Raw genomic sequence first — 18,707 nt, 5'->3', positions numbered from 1 at the left:
TATTACATGAGACATTTTCAATAAAAACAAGCTGAGGAAGTGTCTAGCTGGACTGTCCATTGCTGTAATCATTGATAAAATAATCCCAGTCAAATTTGCTGTTATGAGTTGCTAACACTTAGCAACATTCATGGAATCTGGGTTTTGGAGAGGCCTTAAATTGGCTGCAGCTTCATGGATCTTACAAAAGCTTCTGATACTGTATGGAGAGAAGGCCCAATATTAAAGTTTGTTGATGTAATTTTATGGGGTAGTAATGTGTAAAATATTACTTTAAACAAGTGAAGGTCACTTCGCCTCTCCTACTCAATTCCATCCCTCATCTCCAAGTTGGTGAATCCCAGGAACCTGAGAAACCCTGTGGAAGATTAGGTATCTAACCTCAAAGGGAAACAGTTTCAGGGCAGATGAGAGCAGGAGAAGTGGTCCTCTGAAGAATAGGGGGTTGGGCTCTGTGCCAATAACCCATACCTGGAAAAAAGTCTTACTATGGAAGCTCAAGGAAATGCAGCTGGATGGGTCCTAAGGTAAAGATATGGCCAAATAACAAGAAATAGGAGAACTGGATCATGGAACATACAGATGTTACACAGAATTGAAGCCATTGTAACTTTCATTGAAATAGCAAAAACATGAGGTAGGTATCACGGCCTTGCAAGAGGATACCTTCCAGAAACAGCAGTGTTCTATGCACTACAGTGGCCACAATAGTGAACACATGTTTGATGTGGGATTTATAGTCAACCAAAGCACTTAACAACTAGTGATAGGATTTAAAACAATAAGTCCAAGGATATGTTATATGTGAATAAAGGGGAACTTCTTTAACTGCAGCCTCTTAAACGCACATGCCCCTTACTGAAGAGAGGACTGCAGGAGAGGAGGAGATCTTCTATGAGGAACAGGAGCGAGCTTATCATCAGCGTCCAAAAAAAGATATAAAAATGTGATAGGAGATATGAATGCTAAGGTACAGCAGGTGAAGTACTGCTCCCCTGCCATTGTCCATAAAGAGTGCAGTAACAATGGACTCTACCTGATAAATTTTTCAGCATCACTTAACATGACTGTTTCTAGCATGTGGTTCCAGCATAAGACTATACATAATATGACGTGGGTGCCACCAGACAAAAATACAAGGTACCAAATTGATCATATATTAGTAGATACCAGCCATGGCTTGATGTACTAGACTGCTGTAGTTTCAGTGGTGCCAAATGGCCTCTGACCACTACCTCTTCGTAGCAGAAATTACAGAGAGAATTTCAAAAGCATGTAAAGTTAATGGAGAAAGACAAAATAAGTATAATATCTCAGAAGGAAGGCTGAACACCTAGCTATTAATTTGCAAAATAGATTGACAGGAATCCTGCAGAACTATATTCATAACATAAATGAGCAGTGGAATAAAGTCAGAAATAAAATACAGGCTGCTGCAGAGGAAGTGATTAGTATGGAACAACAAACCATAAGAAATGAATAGTATGACGAAGAGTGTGAGATGACAACAAGAGCAAAGAATGAAACAGATAAAAAGATGAATGCTTCTGGATTACTGTAGAGAAAAAAGGCTTGCAGAAAAGCGGATTCTGAAAGCAAGGAAGAGAAGCTTTTTCTCTGAAAGCAAGGAAGAGAAGCTTTTTCAAAAGATAGTTGCATCACACTGAATCACTGAATATCACTAATGAAAGCTGTAAATTCTACAGGAAGGTCACTAACCTCAACCAGAAACAAAACAGTATAGAGGAAAAAATGATGAGCTAATAGTATCATAGGAAGGAGTGTTACATTGTTGGGCAGAGTAGTTTAAGGAATTATTATATTCAGAGAATGCTCAAGTATGGGAACTAACTGAAAACCAGCTAGAGGAGGAAGAGAAAAATGAGATGCCCTCGATGCAAGAGATTTGGCTAGCAGTAAAGAAACTAGCCAACATTGAGTCACCTGGAAATGACAATCTGCCAGCTGAGCTTAGAGCAACTGGTTAGATGCATGCACACCCTGATCTCTGGTATGTGGACGCAAAAAGTCATCCCAGACAAATGGAATACTGGAGCGATATGTGATATACATATGAAAGGGAACATCCTAGAATGTACGAACTATGGGATAATTATATTATTGAACACCACATATAAAATATTATCCTCCCTGCCTTGTACCTGTGTAAAACCTTTTGCAGATAAAGCAGTTGGGAGATATGCAGATGAGCAAGAGCGGACAGTGTCAGTGTCTGCCACTCCCACCGTACTTTCCCTCCGCCTCCCCGCCCCAGCCTCCTTCTTACCCCCACGCAGTCGCCACTCCCATCATGTGCTGGTGCTGCTGCTCACAATGTGGTTTAGGCCTTAATGGCCGAAAGCTTTAATTGTGTGCATCTTTTTATTGTGCCTATTGCGACTCAGCATCTCCACTATATGGTGAGTGGCAACTTTCCTTCTCTAGTATTGTTACATTCCATCCTGGATTTTCCATTGTTTGATTGGCATTCTAATAGCCTTACATGAAGTTACACTGCTATGATGATCTAGATGTCAAATGTAAACACTAACCTGTAACTTCAATTTTTATGCATATGTTCCGTATTGCCACACAATAATAATAATAATAATAATAATAATAATAATAATAGCAATAATTTTTGCTTAGGAGTTCTCTGGCTGAGAATTACGAGTGTTTCCTTAATAAACCAGTAATTCTTGCCCTCTTATATTTATACCCACCGCTGCTCTCAGCTTATTCCTCACTGTTCCTGTTTCTATGCGTTTGGGCGCTGATGACCACGCTGTTTAGCGCCCGTAAACCTCAAACACACACACACACACACACACACACACACACACACACACACACACACACTCAATCTTATTGTCCTATCATATCATCCAACATATTTAGCCTTTCTTGTACCCCTCCTCTGCCATTTCCCCACAACATTAAACCGTATTCAAACATGATTGTTTTCATATTTTAATCTCCTATTTGGGCTGCCACTCATGTAATTATCTCGTCCAGAATGGTGATTACATGTAATGGGCACTGTGTGCTCCCTTACTTCAGTCCATTTTCTGTTACAACCAATCTGTCTTCTCTCCTCCCACTTTTCCACAACTCACTATTTCTTCTTACAGTTCCTTTCTTCTTTTCGTAGTACACCTTCCAGTTTGCCTTTCCTGAAAGGTTTCCCAGATCTTGCTTCTTTTCAAACTATCTAACGTCTTCCCAATGTCCAGAAACTCTATTACTAAATTCTTACCATATTTCTAGTGTGTCAGGGACGCCTAGAGAGACAGCAGATCCCTTGGTGGCAGATCAGAAATGCTGGTCAACTGCTTCTGGAATATGAAAGGAAGGAGGGAAATAAAATACTTCCTGCAGACCAAAAAGGCTGGAGAAAAAACTTTGTTAAGAAATCCAGCTACAATAGACATAGGTGGATAAAATTACATTATTTCAAATATGGAATAAATTGAAAATAATAAATTACTAAAATGTAGTCTGTCAAAACTCATCAGATAACATTGTCAAACATTATAGTAATAGTTTCTGTACCTCTGCTGAACAAATAAATCAATAAATGCTCCTTCTAATGGCTTTGATTCTTATCCACTGTTATAAAGTTGTGCACAAAATCAGATGCATTCCTCTTCCAACTCTACCAGAGGAACATTATTCTCCCATTGCCACTATCACTGATTTAGTTAAATTAGACAGTTTTTTTCCCTTGAAGATGAATGTCATTTTGGGAATCTAACAATGGCAATTTCTAATGTCTCACATGTATTTGTTAATTTCCAGAAAGTTTGTACTGAGAGATTAAAAGAGCCATATAGGTTGTTACTGATATTTTACATCATAATTTATTGGTAATAAAACATCCAGATATGAAATGACTACAATGTATCAGAATCTTACCTGATGACATTTGATCATTGTTATTATTATTATTATTATTATTATTATTATTATTATTACACATGCCACAGGCCTTTCATCAGGCCACATGAAATGTTCGTGACTTCTTGTTCCTGTTCTTCCAGTACTCCTTCATTCGTTCACTAAAGGCTCTCTTCCTTTCTTCTGTCCACTTTGTCCTGTGGGCTTTATGTGCTGTTTTCTCTGACATCACTTCCCACTTGTACACCTTGTGTCTGTAGACACCTTTGTCCATGATGTCTGTTGAATCTGTCTGAGCTCTTTCCAGATCAATTTTGACTTGTGTCATTCGGGGTGTAGTGGTCTTGAGTCTCTGGATGTACCTGAGGATTCTGTTGGTGAGTCTGGTCTGTGGAAGTCTGCTTGTATGTCTATCTGCTTGTGTGTCTATAAAATTTTAGTTGCCTCTTTCTAATGTCCGCTGCGATGGTGGAGAACTTCTCTGTGGTGTCCCTGGAGTGAAGCCTATATCCGGAGTGAAGCCTATATCCACCGTATGTGAGTTTTGGCCCAATAATTTTCCTAATGATTTTTCTTTCCTGTGTGAGAATGTTCTCAAGGTCGGCCTTAGTGTGTAACATCAGTGTCTTACTAGTGTATTGCACCTCAGGGTTGATAACAGTGTTGTAGTGCCAGAGAACTTCTAAGCAAAAATTTTTTCACAGTTAAAGAAACCGAAACGTATGAATGATTATTATTATAAACTTTTAAAGAAATACTCTATTTCTTTTGTTAGATACAGTTGCTTGCACATAGGCTGTAATATTAAGCAGAAAACTATGCCTGAAGACCATGATGTAAGTCCCACAATACATTCGTCAGTTAGATAGCAAACATTGGCCATAAAGGTCAAACATTCTATCAGAAAGTTGTGTGTTATCAAATATGAAAAGATATTATTTTTATGTACTCTTTGTAAGTGCCCAGTTTTTTCATTTTAGGACAGAGTGTCTGTAATTGGTTATTTTGTTTAAAGTATCACAATGTTCCTCCCTATAACTCTCTTAACATGTTTTCTCTGCCACCACACAAATTAATTTTATATATGACTTTGTAATGAAGACAATGCTTGTGGAGTTGTGGTAAGCAAGAAAATTGAAATGAATCATGCTTTGCTATTTAAATCACCAAACCTGTAATCGTTTTGGTCTTCACTGTAGGAAATATCAGGAATAATATTGTAATTACATTGAATGGTGCTTTCTGAAAGAATAACAATTACTTTTATTCTTGTAGATAAGGGTCGCCTACCAGCTGGAATGGTGGAGCAACAGTTGATCTCCACCTGTGACCCAAAAGAAATTAAAGATCTCATTGTCAGACTTGGAGGAATGAAACCCATCCGACCACTCTGGAAGATAAATCCAAAGGTAAAAATGTTGTATATTCAGTAAGAGTTGCTGTTATTGTATTCTCATTTCCTCAGTGTTTCTTCTCCCAAATGCTTATTTGATACTTTGCTGTGGGAAATGTTGTTTTTTTTTTTCTGTCTGCAGTGGGATCTGCCTATTCCACTCAAGAACATCGTCTCTATCCTTCCTAGAGGGTCACTGCAGGACTTCTCTTACATACTTATGGCAAAAGCCAGAGAACTTGTTGCACAGAAGGTTCTTAGCCTTAAAATTTTATAATATTTTCTACTATTTTTGATAATATCTTCCAGTAAACATGTGTAACTAAATTTTGCAGGATTATGCACAAGCAATTGAACTATTGGGCAAAGTGGAGCAAGAGACGAAAAGCAATGGGTCAGTTTCTAACAACATTATGAACAAAGTCACAAAGCTTATTTCATGGGAGATATTGCTTGTGCAGATTATTCAGTTCTTTGTAGACTGGCCACAAAGTTTAATTGGTGAGTTTGTTTTAAGAATTTCGACATAATTCAGCCAAATAATTTTAAGAAGAAATCGTGCATAGGTGATCTATATTATAAAAGTACATAAGAGTTTAAAGAGTCTAGTTCATTTGTAACACCTTTAGTCATGTTGTAAACCTTTACAGTAAGCATGTGTTGATGGTTAATGGGTTTCCTTCTTGCCAAGCTATATGGCAAATATATTATTGGTCACTTGGATGCACTAGTATTCTCTTTGACATCTGCCTTCTGGCCTCTACTGAGTCAGTGGGCAGCATGCTTAGACATTTTTCTTCTGGTATTTGGTTGAGTTCACATCACCCAACAAGCACAGCTGCAGAGTGTGAATTGAGTTCTTAGTATTGCTTGTAAAACTGATTTACTTTGTTAATTTTGTTGCTTTTTATGTCATAAGGGCTACTAATGTCTGTACAGTTGCTTTTATTTCTGAAGTTCATTCAAACAGTGCACTACATGCATATTCATGAGGGAATGATTCAGGGCTACATTGCTCAAAAGTAGGAGAACTCTGTACACTGATGCTTCCAGTACTTACGATAACTCATATTTATGTTACAGCATTTATGTTTAAACAGTACAATAGGTTCTTCATATTGCTTTTGTGAACACCTGCCTCAGATCTACATGCAGCAGGTTTGTGATTTTAGCCTTTCTTCTTTTTGCGTGTCAAGACGGTATACATTGTAGAATTTAACTTCCAGACAATAAACGTTTTTCTAGGACATAGAGGGATACAGTCTCTCAGCTTTTCTCAGCATGATTGATAAATTGAGTGGTTCCTGGCGTTCTGCCATATTGTTGTTTTCATTTTATGCACACTATTTCATTGACGGACCCAGCTGTGTTCATCAGGTTGGAGTCCAGGCAGTGAGTAAACACAACAGCAAAACGCATAGTACCTGAAAAAAATGACGTGGTTGATCATTGATGTACACTATCTCATTAAAATTATCCAGACGTTTCTATGCAATGCAGAGTTGGTCACTAAATCTCACAAGAGGGAGACCTGCCATTATAAGAAGAGACAGATAGTATTGTGGTGTCAGTAGAAAAACAGTAATAGCAGAATGGGTTGGTCAGGAGAGCTCAGTGACTTCAAACGTGAGCTAGTCATTGAATGCCACCTGAGTAACAAATTCATCGAGAACATTTCAAACTTTCTGAAGCTGCTCACGTTGATTGTTGGTGGTGTGATTGTGAAATGTATGCAAAGGAACAACCACAGCTATACCAAGACCTGACAGACCTGATAGTGTCAGACAGGGGCAGTCCAGCATTGTGGAAGGCGGTTCTAAAAACTGTAGGAAATCAGTAGAAGGAATCATTCTTGAGTTCCAAAATGCTGCCAGCAGTCCAACTAGCACCATGATTGATTGTAAGGAATTAAAACAAATTGGGATGCAGTGATCAAGTGGTTGCTCATAAGCCACACATTTCTATAGTTAGTCCTATGTGACACTTGGGGTGGAGTAAAGAGTGATGCCGTGTGAAGCCTGGGGAGGAGCAAAGAGTGATGTCACAGGACAGTGGATGACGAAGTAAGTGATTTGTAGTGACGAATCATTCTATACCCTGTGGCATGCTGATGGAAGGATTTGGGTTTGGTGACTGCCTGGAGAAAATTACCTGCCATCATTTATAGTACCGGCAGTGAAATATGGAAGAGGCTGTGTTGTAGTATGAGACTTTTTTGTGGTTAGGATGTGGTTCCCTTATTGTGCTTAAAAAATACTAAATTTTGAATTATATGAGTACATTTTACAGCATTTGTGTACTACGTACAGTAAAGGAACAGTCCAGAGATGAGATTGTTTGTATCAGCATAACAATGCTCTATGGCATAAAGCAGCATCTGTGTGGCAGTTGTTTTTGGACAGATAACACTCATGGAATTGACTGGCATGCCAAGGGTCCCAAACTGAACCAAATGGAACATTTTGGGATTAATTAGAATGTTATGTTCAACATCACTCATTACCTTCTCTGGTTTTGGCTCGTGAGAAAGAATGGGCTGTTATTCCTTTACAGTAATTTAGACACCTCATTCAGACTGCTCCCCATAGAGTTCAAATGGTCATAAAGATGAAGGATGGGCACACCCTATACTAATGTCAAGTAATAGATGTCCGGATACTTTTGATCAGATAGTGAATTGTGCGTAAAATGCAAACAACAACTCAGCAGAACACCCAGGAGCACACCATTAACTGAGGGATGTTTTCATCGTGTAATGTACTTCACATAGTTTTGACTACCTACTGCTTCTGTATTTATACCCTTATCCATCCTCCCAGGTTGTCCACTGATATTATGATTAGAATCATACTGGTAAATATTCAGCATAGAGTGCTCACACTCCACCCTCTCACCTTACCTGATCCAGTAATACCATAGCAGGCAACATTTAAAATCCCTGCACTGGAGAAAAGACACAGAACCGTGCCTTTTGAGTGCTCATTTGAGCTATTTAATATTATATTCTGTTTTTTCTTTTGCCTTTTACCCATTTCTACATGGGGTTAGCATTGTAATTCTTGGATTTGGCATTGTTAATGTTAGAGGGTGGCTGGATGCCCTGCCTGTTGCCAGTTATTTAGTCTTATATTAAATTTTAAAAAAATCTTCACACAGAGACAGGCTCAAAAGTAATGAGTGATTTCCAGGGAAAGTGGAAACAGACATGTTTATCTAATGATGCAATCTAATGGTTGTTCAAAGTGATGCTCATAGTAAAATCTAAACAAGTATATAGGGCAAGATGACTGGACACGATGACCTTCACATGAATAGACTTGTTGGAAACCATAATCACTCACCAAAGATACTGTTGGTGGATTAATAATAATAATAATAATAATAATAATAATAATAATAATAATAATAATAATAATAATAATGATGATGATGATGATGATGATGATGATGATGATGATCACAAAAAACTATACTTAATGGACCATTGTACATCAACAGTCATATACAATAAGCCAAAATAACAGGGGACTTTCATCATGTGGGACAACAGTCCCCCTCACATGGACCATCATCATCACTGTCACTTGCCCTTAGTAAGTAAGACAATACAAATAGATTTGGAACTTAATGTAGGCATTGAGGCTCAAGTCTGGCAATCGGAAATTTTACGCTACCACTTTTCCTTCCCTTACCAGCCAAACAACGGTTGTGATAATTTGTTATACCACCATTATTTGAACCATCTACCCCCAAGTTTATCACAAGTGTGCATTAGTGCATTGGCTATAGATGTTTTAAAACAAAAAGTGAATAAATTGCACAGAATTACGACACACATTTGTATGGGCTACAGTTACCTGTAATGGTCCTAACACTCAGAATTAGTTTGTTGCCTGTTGTCACACCTACTTGATAAGCACACGCTACAAATACTGGAGCTACGCTCAACAATTGGCCACACTAGTGTTTTTTTATGCAGCTGTCAGGTGCATTGCACTTTCCCAGAATCCTCCCAATAAATCTAATTGTCCCATTCAGCTTCCCAACACTGATTTTGTGTGCTTATCCCATTTCATACTGCTTCTTAGTATTATCCCCAAATACTTACATGATAATACATGCTCAAGATGTTCACGCTAGTCTTGTAATTGGACAGTGTTATGTTCTTTCTATTTGCTGTAGTCATTGTCTTTTATATCTCCTCATCTGTCTTAAGTCTTTCTGTATTTCCATATGACCATCCAGTTATGATACCTTCCTGTAGACAACAGCATTATCAGCAAACAAATTTATGGTGTTATTGATCCCATTTGATAAATAATTTATACATGTTGCGGTTTTTCATTTCTATAGAACATTCACAATCCTGTATAATGTATTAGATTCTAATTGTCATAAGATTCATGAAGCCAGTCACATTTTTCCAAAGAAGATATTCCATAGGATTGATAATGTGGTACAGTGTCTAATGCCTTATGGAAATATGGGAAGACAGAACCTACCTGTTCACCTTCATTTATTGTTTGCAAGATTCTGTCTATGTGTAGAACAAACTCTGTTTTACACTTGTGATTTTTTTCTTCAATCCTTGCTGATTCCTTGAAGATAAAATCATAATTGCAGAACGAAAATTTCACTCTGCAGTGAAGTGTGTATGGGTATGAAACCTGATAATGAAAACTGTGTGCCGTATAAGACACAGGCGTGGGATTTGTGCTCTTTGCAGGTGATGTCCTAAATTCTAGTGGCGATCTGGCACCTGGTTTTATTCTGCGAGGAAGTTTAAACATCATAATTGTTAGAGCTTAGAATACTGCTACTGACAAGAGGTTGATGATATTGGTACACTATTCTGTATACTCAATCTTTTAGATTTTTTTGTAAACTAGAGTGACCTGCACTCTTTTTCCAGTCAATCAGGACTATTTGCTACATGAGACATTCCCTGTAAATATGAGTTAGGAAATTAGCTTATTTCTCAGCAACTTCTGTGTATAATCTAACCGGAATTTTGTCAGGGTTAGGTGCCTCTTTCACTTTAAATAGTGTTAACTGTTTTTCAGTACTGGTAGTGCTCAAAAATTGGTTTGTAGCATTCTCATACATAAATACAATTTCAAATATGGAATTTAAAGTTTCTATTTTCTGTCTGCTACATTCAGTTTCTACACCATAAAGATGCATGAGAAGTTGAATAGGACGTTTCAACCCCTTCATTGACTTTATGCATGACCTGAACACCATAGAATTACCATGACAATTGATGTACAGTAGGCTTTACGTTTGCCTGTCTTCTTGATGCTCGAGTTGCTGTTAGGTTTTTTCTACCAGTTTGCCTGCTTTCTTGAAGACCTTTTTGCCTTGAGTGACTAACATTTCTGTAACAACACCATTATTGCTAATCTGTCTTTCATTAGTGAGTTTTTTTTAAAAATATTGAAGCTGTGTGTAAGTAGGATGTCTACAATGTTTTTTTCACTTGTGGTTGTTGGAATAGTTATTTGAGGCATGACTGCAGATCCCAAAGAGTTACTAGAGGTAGCATTACCCTGCAGACAGTTGTTTCTGAGAGGCATATCTCAGTGGAGACAGTTACTCGAAGTGCAGTACCAAAAACAGCAGCCAATGAAACCAATCATTCAATTGGGTTGTTTCTCCATGTTTCCTCTCAGGCAATGTGAAGTGGCTCAGACCTCTGATAAATGGCTTTTTACTTTGAAGGGGAAACCATTACCAAATTTCAACTCCTGTTTTGAGATATTAAAATTATACATTGATAACAGAGTTGAAATTTGCTTCTGTGCACAATGCCAAATGTTACATTGTGTCTGCTTTTCAATATTGTATTCTCATTTTGATAGAGGACAACTCACAAATCATGCATGTGATTACTTTAAAGTACTGTTATCTGTTTTGTTGTTTCATCTATCAATTGAGTGGTGTGTCTGGAATACCATTGCACATTTAAAATTATCATGTCATATATGTTACATGATCCCTAAAGTGTGTCCTAATGTATCATTATTTTTGTTACAGGAACAGAACAATTGATAGCAGGATGTAAACAGTGTTTGGCTGCAATACAGTCTGGAGAATCTGTGGTACCGCGTGTTGAAGTCCAGGAGCAATGTATGCTCTGTCTCTTGAATCTGGGCCAGTGGGACTACCTTGTGGCTTCAGATAAAAGGTGGACACATTTTGAACTTCCTCAGGCACTTGCTGCTGCATGCCAAGATGTCATTAAGTACAAGGGCACAAAGAAAGTGTGCAAGGATGCTTGGGACATAGGTAAGTATCTCTTATATTTAGTGTTGAAAAAATAACTACATGAAACAGTAATCTGAAGGATGACAGGTCTTCAAAAGTGAATGCATTTTCTTTGCTGAAGAGACAGAAATTAATGCAATAAATAAGAAGTAAGTGATTTATAACTTAGCTTCTATCTAGATGCTACATAAAAATACCTAGCTAGTAAAAGTCTGAGATATTTTTATTCCAACTTCAATCTGCTAACCATCTGCTTTATAGAAAAATGTTATTGAAAAACTGCTGATATGTTTCCTTTAAATGTCAACTTAATAATTGCAAATTTTCATACTGACTCATACATACATTCATTTTAAGATTATATTCTGTAATGTTTCTTTTGGCAGTAAGAATGTGGATATCAGAATGTGGTAAATATTGCCTGTACAGTTGGTATTGAAATTTTTTGCCAGCCAGTCATATGAATTGTATCCATCACCCTTTCCTAAATGTGCCATTGGATGGTGTCATTTAGAACAACAGACCCACCAAGTATGCACCAGGACTTTTTGCATTTACTGCATGCAGTACTCATTCATAGCCTTGTGTAACTAACTCTGTTAGCTAATGAGTGAGATGGTGGTGTTTCTTGATGTAGAAATCACACTATTGGTGTGACTGCTGGTATTCTTCATCTCAGAACACTGTTGACACTGGTTGAAGAACCACAGTACACTTTACGTGAGGCTGTTTAGCTTGTGCACCTGCCAGAGAGCACCCAGGTGGGCACAGGCACAGTGCAGCCTGGCACGACCAAATGGCTGATGCACGAGTACTCTTGCAGCTGAGCCATAGCGTACACGATCGTAGTCTTCTGGTCGAGCTCAGGCGGCCAGGGGTGGCCGAGCAGGTCGCATATGTGCAGGTGTGCAGTCGTGTCTTCTGGTGGGATGCCTACACCACCAGCATCTGCCTTCAGGTGAGCTGAAGGGCACTCGCAGACACCCTCAGGTGATAGGGCAGCTTTGGAATAGCCTGCTTTACATTCTTGTGTATTGCCAGCACTAGCATATTACTTACCAATAATATTTACAGCTGAAATGATACATAGCCAAAATTTGCTCAATAAATAATGTTCTATAGTTACTAGTGATTTTTGTGTGCCATACTGAGACCACATGCTGTCAGAACGTGACACCCCCTCACATTTATTGTTCACATATTGAACTTACAATGCTGTGGGTAGGAATGATTCATCAGATTGATTTTGTGTTGACTGTAACTCTTTGCACTCAAAATAAAATCATAAATGTATGTACATTGATGTGTTAATTTCCTGCTGTGAAGAAGAACGAATAAAGGAAACCCCAAAAAGTCGTCATTATTCTTTAAGTGACTGCCAACAACACAGCACTTCCTCACAGAGGCAAGTGACAGTCTTCCAGTCACGCCTTTTATTCTATGCAGGATGTGTTATTTTAATAATTACAGTGTACCTGATAGTGTATATAAAGAAAGAGAAAGTAGTGAAGCCATGGAACAAGTCCTCTGGTATCCAGTAGAATTAGTTACCCAATGGTTTATTAAGTGGCTGATATTCACTTTGGAAAAATATTCTGTTTCTTTAATCAGTTCTTCCTGTGTTTGGGCCAAGTACTCAGCAAAAGCGATCTAGTTCGGGTGCATCTGTCCACCGTGATTCGCCGACAATGGGTAGTGGATACACACGTGCAAGTTTGCATCAACTGCTCATGCGTCTGCGTGAACCTACTGTCCTTTCAGTGGCATTATCTTTGTTGGCACGACTCCATAATGTGCTCAAAGACGACAATCACCAAGAACTGGCATGTGAACACGTTGGTCTGTGGCCTGCTGTTGTAAGCAAGTAAGTGCGTAATGAATTAGGGTTTTTTTTGCCTTTGCACTTTAATATAGGGCCATGTCACTTGTTCAGTCATACTTTGCTTAGCAGTCATCATATAAATGTATGTGTTTGGTTTCTGACTTTTGTTCCAGAATGTGTGTGTGTGTGTGTGTGTGTGTGTGTGTTGTGTGTGTGTGTGTGTGTGTGTGTTGTATATAACTGAATGTTCTCATAATACATTTTTCAGATTGTGAACTTCAGCAAAACCATCTTCAGTGCTGCAGTAGTAATAGTGTTTGCGTGCAGGTTTCATGTTTTGTTTCGATCTATAAGTGGGCATTAGCAGAGGTTCTCATTCCACTATACATTAAAAGTTCATGGTATACATGAACTTCATGTGAAATAATATAAGTGATAATTTTAAATGAAAAGTGTTATCTTCATAGTGTATTACATTTTCTACATAATTCCAGACCAATGCAGTGCAGTAGTACTTTATAATATGGTAACAAGCATGCAAGTAATGCGTGTATTGCCAGTATTTAGCATTTATATTTAGGAGTCCGAAAGACATTTCTAGTTTCTACAGTGTCTCTTTCATTGTAGCATATCTAATAGTCAAATGATTGAATAATTAAATCTCTGTTTGAATAAATTGATTATGAAGGGAAAATGTGCAGAGGAAAGGATGGGCCATGCAAATGAAAGAAAAATATTTAGCTAATTTCTATTCCCCTCTGTGTTTTGTCAGTCGGTAAAAGTGTAACAATTCTTCAGCATATGGAACAGAATACTTCTCATGAGTTCAGTACAAGTACAAATGTTAACGCCATTATATGTTATGTTTCAGTTCAAATTCATACCACTCCAAAGGGGTTGCAGAAATGCTTTCTCAGCTGCTGCTACAGGGTCTTAAATATCACCCTAATAATGTGTCTTGGCTCAAGTTAATTGCTGATCTCTGTTTTGGTTAGTAGTCTACTTTTATTATTATTATTATCTTGAGATTTTTTGCATGTTATGAAACATTTGGATAAAGATCTATTTAGTTCACCTTGGATTTCTGGATATGGTTACTTAGTACTTATACATTACTTATACATTTCTGTTTCTGTTGTTTTGTTTCATTTGAAATTGAAATTGTAAACCACAAAAGTCAGCTTGAAGTTTGTTCTGTGTTCTTCATTATATTTAACATGTCAAAATTAAATAAGGTTATTTTGCTGAATGGTATTAAATTTGATGGCAAAGCTGTTAAGCCCGTAACTTGAATTTAGGCAGAGTGGTTTCAAATTGCTGTTCAGTCTTTCAGATTTTTGTAAGTCACTTATAATTAATGCGAAGGAAAGCACAGTGGGACCCACGGAACGGCCCGTAAACAACACAAATGGGAGAGGACGGACACAAACAAGGAAGGACATTTGAGCAAGACCTTATGAACATCAACAAGCAAGAAACAATGGAGCCACAAGAAAACCTCACGAATGAAACACGTCCACTCATACACTTAACAAAGCAACGTAAATACACTGTCTGAGGCGAGATGTCAATAGACGCACGCAAAGATTAGACTGACTGACTGACTGCACGAGAGGCAGGTGCTTAAATACATTATCGAGGATGCTACTATTGGCCACTGGGACCACATGTTCCACCGTGGTGCCCTCATATTAAACATGAGCCAGGAAGTGTGCACCGCCACCGCTTATGGTACGGTGGTGCTGAGATCTCTAGGGGTCTTCAACATCCATGCCGTCTGGTTCAGATCCAAAATCCAAGGAGCACGGTACCATATCCCTCCCCCCTGAAACTTGCGTGTAGGGGTGGAAACGCCCCAGATGGTGCCGATGTGGGCAAGCAGTGGGAAGAGGAGCCGGGCTCATCAGTCGCCATTGGCGGGGAGGAAGGGACGCCCAAGGTATCCGTGACGGCCGACCTAGAGTCGAGGGCGGGGGTGGAGCTGCCGAGATGGAAACCGGGGGCAGTGGTGGTTGTTCGAGGACCACGTCTGTACCCGAAGGAGGTAGGAGAGGAGGAGGCGGCAGCGCGAATTCTGCGAGGGCACGCAGGCGGAGCTGGTTATGATGGCAGTGCTCCAACCGCTGCACTGGCATCATCCACCGCCCATGGGCTGCGACAACTGTGGCGGGCGTCCAACCTGCCTTGTGCCCGTTCTTGCGGGCCCACGCAGCCGCACCAGGGGTGTAACACTGAGAGGGCCAGGAGTGGGGGTGGGAGGGGGTTGGCATCAGCAAATGGAGCAGGGTCTGCATCTGTTGCCCATGAAGGAGCTCCTCCAGACTACATCCGTCAATTGGCGTAGTGGGATAGGTGTGAGGGCCGACGTGGTGGGAGATGTGTCGACCGCATTCGTCAACTGTTGTTTAAAAGTGCAGACAAGCCTCTCTGCCGCGCCATTGGATGAAGGGTGGAAAGGCGATCTACGGATATGTTTGATACCATTGGCCTGACATAAGTCATGGAAGGAGGACGCCATGAAGTGGTGGCCATTGTTGGAGACCAATGTGTGTGGCAGGCTCTCAATGGTGAGAACCTGGCCCAGGGCCATGAGTGTAGCCTCCGTGGTGGTGGACACCGTGCGAACGACATATGGGTATTTGGAGTAGGTATCAACGATAAGTAACCACATGGACCAAAAAACGGGCCCGCAAAATTGATATGGATGCAGTCCTAGGGCTGGCGAGGCACAGGCCAGGGTGCAAATGACTGAGGGGGACTTGCCTGGTGATGCGCACACACAGGGCACCCACGGACCAGGCGGTCAAGATCGCCATCGATGCTGGGCCAATACACATGCTGACGAGCCGAAACTTTCATACGGGACATAACCCAGAACCCGCTGTGTAACAAACTGAACACCCGAAGTCGCAATTCCAGAGGGATGACCACCCGATGGGCATCTGACTCCGTGGCCAACAGAAGTACATCATCGACCACAGATAGCCTGTGGGACAGGTGGCGCCAGGGGCTGAAATGGGACTGCATCCGATGAGTAATATAGGAGGGCCACCCGTGGGCCCCTTAGCGGAGAACCTGCTGCAAGACAGGGTCGTGGCAGGTAGCCACGGCAATGTGAGCAGCCATAAGAGGCAGACCATCCAGTGCATCCTGGCGGGCGGAATCAATGTGAAAGCAGAGGACGTCCTGTTGGTCACAGGCAGGATCGGGGCCTAGTGGGAGACGTGACAAAGTGTCCACGTTAGCATAGTGGGAAGTGGGCTTATACCTGATGGTGTAAGTGTAATTTCATAAAAATAATGCCCAACGCTGGAGAACATTGAACCGTCTGCTCTGGAAGGTGAGAGTGGAGTCCGAAAAGCGTAACCAAGGGTGTACGGCCTGTCAGGAGGGTGAACTTTGCCCCAAAGAGATAGGTGTGAAATTTTTTGATGGCAAACACGATTGCCAAGGCCCCCTTCTCAATCTGGAAGTAGTTCCATTGTGCTGGATCAATGTCTTGGATGCATAAGTGATAGGCTGTTCAGAGCCATCGGCATCCCGATGTGTGAGGACAGCTCCAATTCCGTATGGCAACATGTCAGCCGCCACAACCAAGGAGCAGTCTGAAAAGAAGGGTGTAAGGCAAGGGGCGGACTTCTGCATCGCTTTTAAATGGAGAAAAGTCTGGTCACAGGCAGGAGTCCAATCAAAAGGTACCGCTTTGTGACCCAAGTGATTGAGGGATTGAGCAACAGAGGCAGCCTGGGGCAAGAACCTTGAGTAATAAGTAACCTTGCCCAAAAACACCTGGAGTTCAGATAAGTCCTTGGGATGAGGAAGGGCCTCAATGGCCGTGACATTGTGACCCGAAGGGCTAATGCTATCCTTGGTAAGCCAGTGGCTTAAGTATGCCACTTCCCGTTGAAAAAAACACTTGTCCAGACAACAGTGTAAACCTGCAGATTGCAGAGTGTGAAATAAGGTGCTGAGGTTTTGCAAATGTTCCTGGCGGCAGTGCCCGGTGACCAAGATGTCATCCAGATAATTCACGCAGGCAGGGATAGGCTGTGTAAGCTGCTCCAGGAACCGCTGGAAAATGGCCGGCGCCGAAGAGACAGCAAAGGGTAGGTGCTTGTACTTGTATAACCCAAAAGGCGTGTTTATAACCATGATGATCTGGGACTCATCACCCAAGGGTAACTGGTGGTATGTCATGGCCAGGTTGATCTTGGAAAAGTACTCGCCCCTGGCAAGCTTAGCGAGAAGGTCTTCCTGTCAGGGAATGGGGTAAGCGTCGATGAAAGACTGAGCATTGACAGTGGTGACAGTCCCCACACAGCCAAAGAGACCCCGGTGGGTTTCCGTATGACCACCAATGGTGTTGCGCAGGCACTGTATCTCTCAGGCTCCAGAACGCCAGCAGCCTGGAGCCGATCAAGTTCCTGCTTCACCGCTGCCCTAAGGGCCACGGGCCCAAAAAAAAGCGAGGCTACGCACCAGGCCAAAGTGTGATTTGTGCCTGAAAATTGGAAGCACAACCGAGATCTGCAGCAAACGATGATGCAAAAGCGGAGCACAGATCGTCCAAGTCCTGAAAAGTAACAGCCGTGGAAACGACCTTAACTTCATCGGAAATTGAAAAGCCAATCAGTTGAAACGCATCCAGCCAAAAATATTCGAAGCCGATGGATGGTCGACAACAAATAGGGTAAGGAGCTGGGGAACACGTTTGTACGTCACCTTGATACTGAACTGCCCACAAAGGGGAATGGAACCATCTCCATAGGTGACCAAACGCCGAGAGGGAGATGGCAACTCAGGAGAGCCCAGGTGGTTATACGTCGCCAATTAATCAGCGACTGTGGCCCCAGTGCCGACCTGAAAACTGACATCCTCAATGAAAAGGCAGAGTGTGAGGAAAAGCTTCCACGCTGATGGGTCATCCTGTGGGGCTACCGATTGTAGGGCATGGACGGAATCTTGAGGCCCAGGAGGGGCAAGACTGGAGCGAGTCGAACGACTACGACAAACTGATCAGATGTGTCCCTCCTTGTTACATAGCGTGCACATTTTCCAATGGTGGGAACAATCAGTTCAAGAATGTGCGATAAAGCTCTATGGGCAAGATGGAAGTGGGCCGCGTGACCTGCGCCGAGGGACGACCGGATGCGCCGATGCCATAGAGATGTCGGACAAAGAGGAGTCTCGATGGCGCTGGTCTCTGTCAGCAGGACCATGTTGACATCACGAGGGCATAACCCCTCATGCTAATTAGCTGCCTCATCAATTTCAAAGGAGTGTGCAATGCGGAGAATCTCTTCCAAGAAGGGGTTCTCGAGTTTCAGC

General features: G+C 41.1%; 1 protein-coding gene across 8 annotated transcripts in view; it reads left to right on the top strand.

The window, feature by feature from the left end:
* The window catches only part of LOC126278383 (integrator complex subunit 8), a 169,040-nt gene that overhangs the window by 103,970 nt on the left and 46,363 nt on the right, over positions 1 to 18,707 (top strand). For all 8 annotated transcript variants that reach the window (XM_049978469.1, XM_049978466.1, XM_049978463.1 and 5 more), the window contains 6 exons: positions 5,173 to 5,306; positions 5,433 to 5,543; positions 5,626 to 5,791; positions 11,327 to 11,578; positions 13,169 to 13,421; positions 14,251 to 14,369. In XM_049978469.1, coding sequence (XP_049834426.1) covers positions 5,173 to 5,306; positions 5,433 to 5,543; positions 5,626 to 5,791; positions 11,327 to 11,578; positions 13,169 to 13,421; positions 14,251 to 14,369 — 1,035 coding nt within the window. The remainder of the gene's footprint in view (positions 1 to 5,172; positions 5,307 to 5,432; positions 5,544 to 5,625; positions 5,792 to 11,326; positions 11,579 to 13,168; positions 13,422 to 14,250; positions 14,370 to 18,707) is intronic.

This window comes from Schistocerca gregaria, chromosome 6, assembly GCF_023897955.1.
Source record: "Schistocerca gregaria isolate iqSchGreg1 chromosome 6, iqSchGreg1.2, whole genome shotgun sequence".
Lineage (NCBI taxonomy): Eukaryota > Metazoa > Arthropoda > Insecta > Orthoptera > Acrididae > Schistocerca > Schistocerca gregaria.
This window is presented reverse-complemented; position numbering and strand designations above follow the sequence as displayed.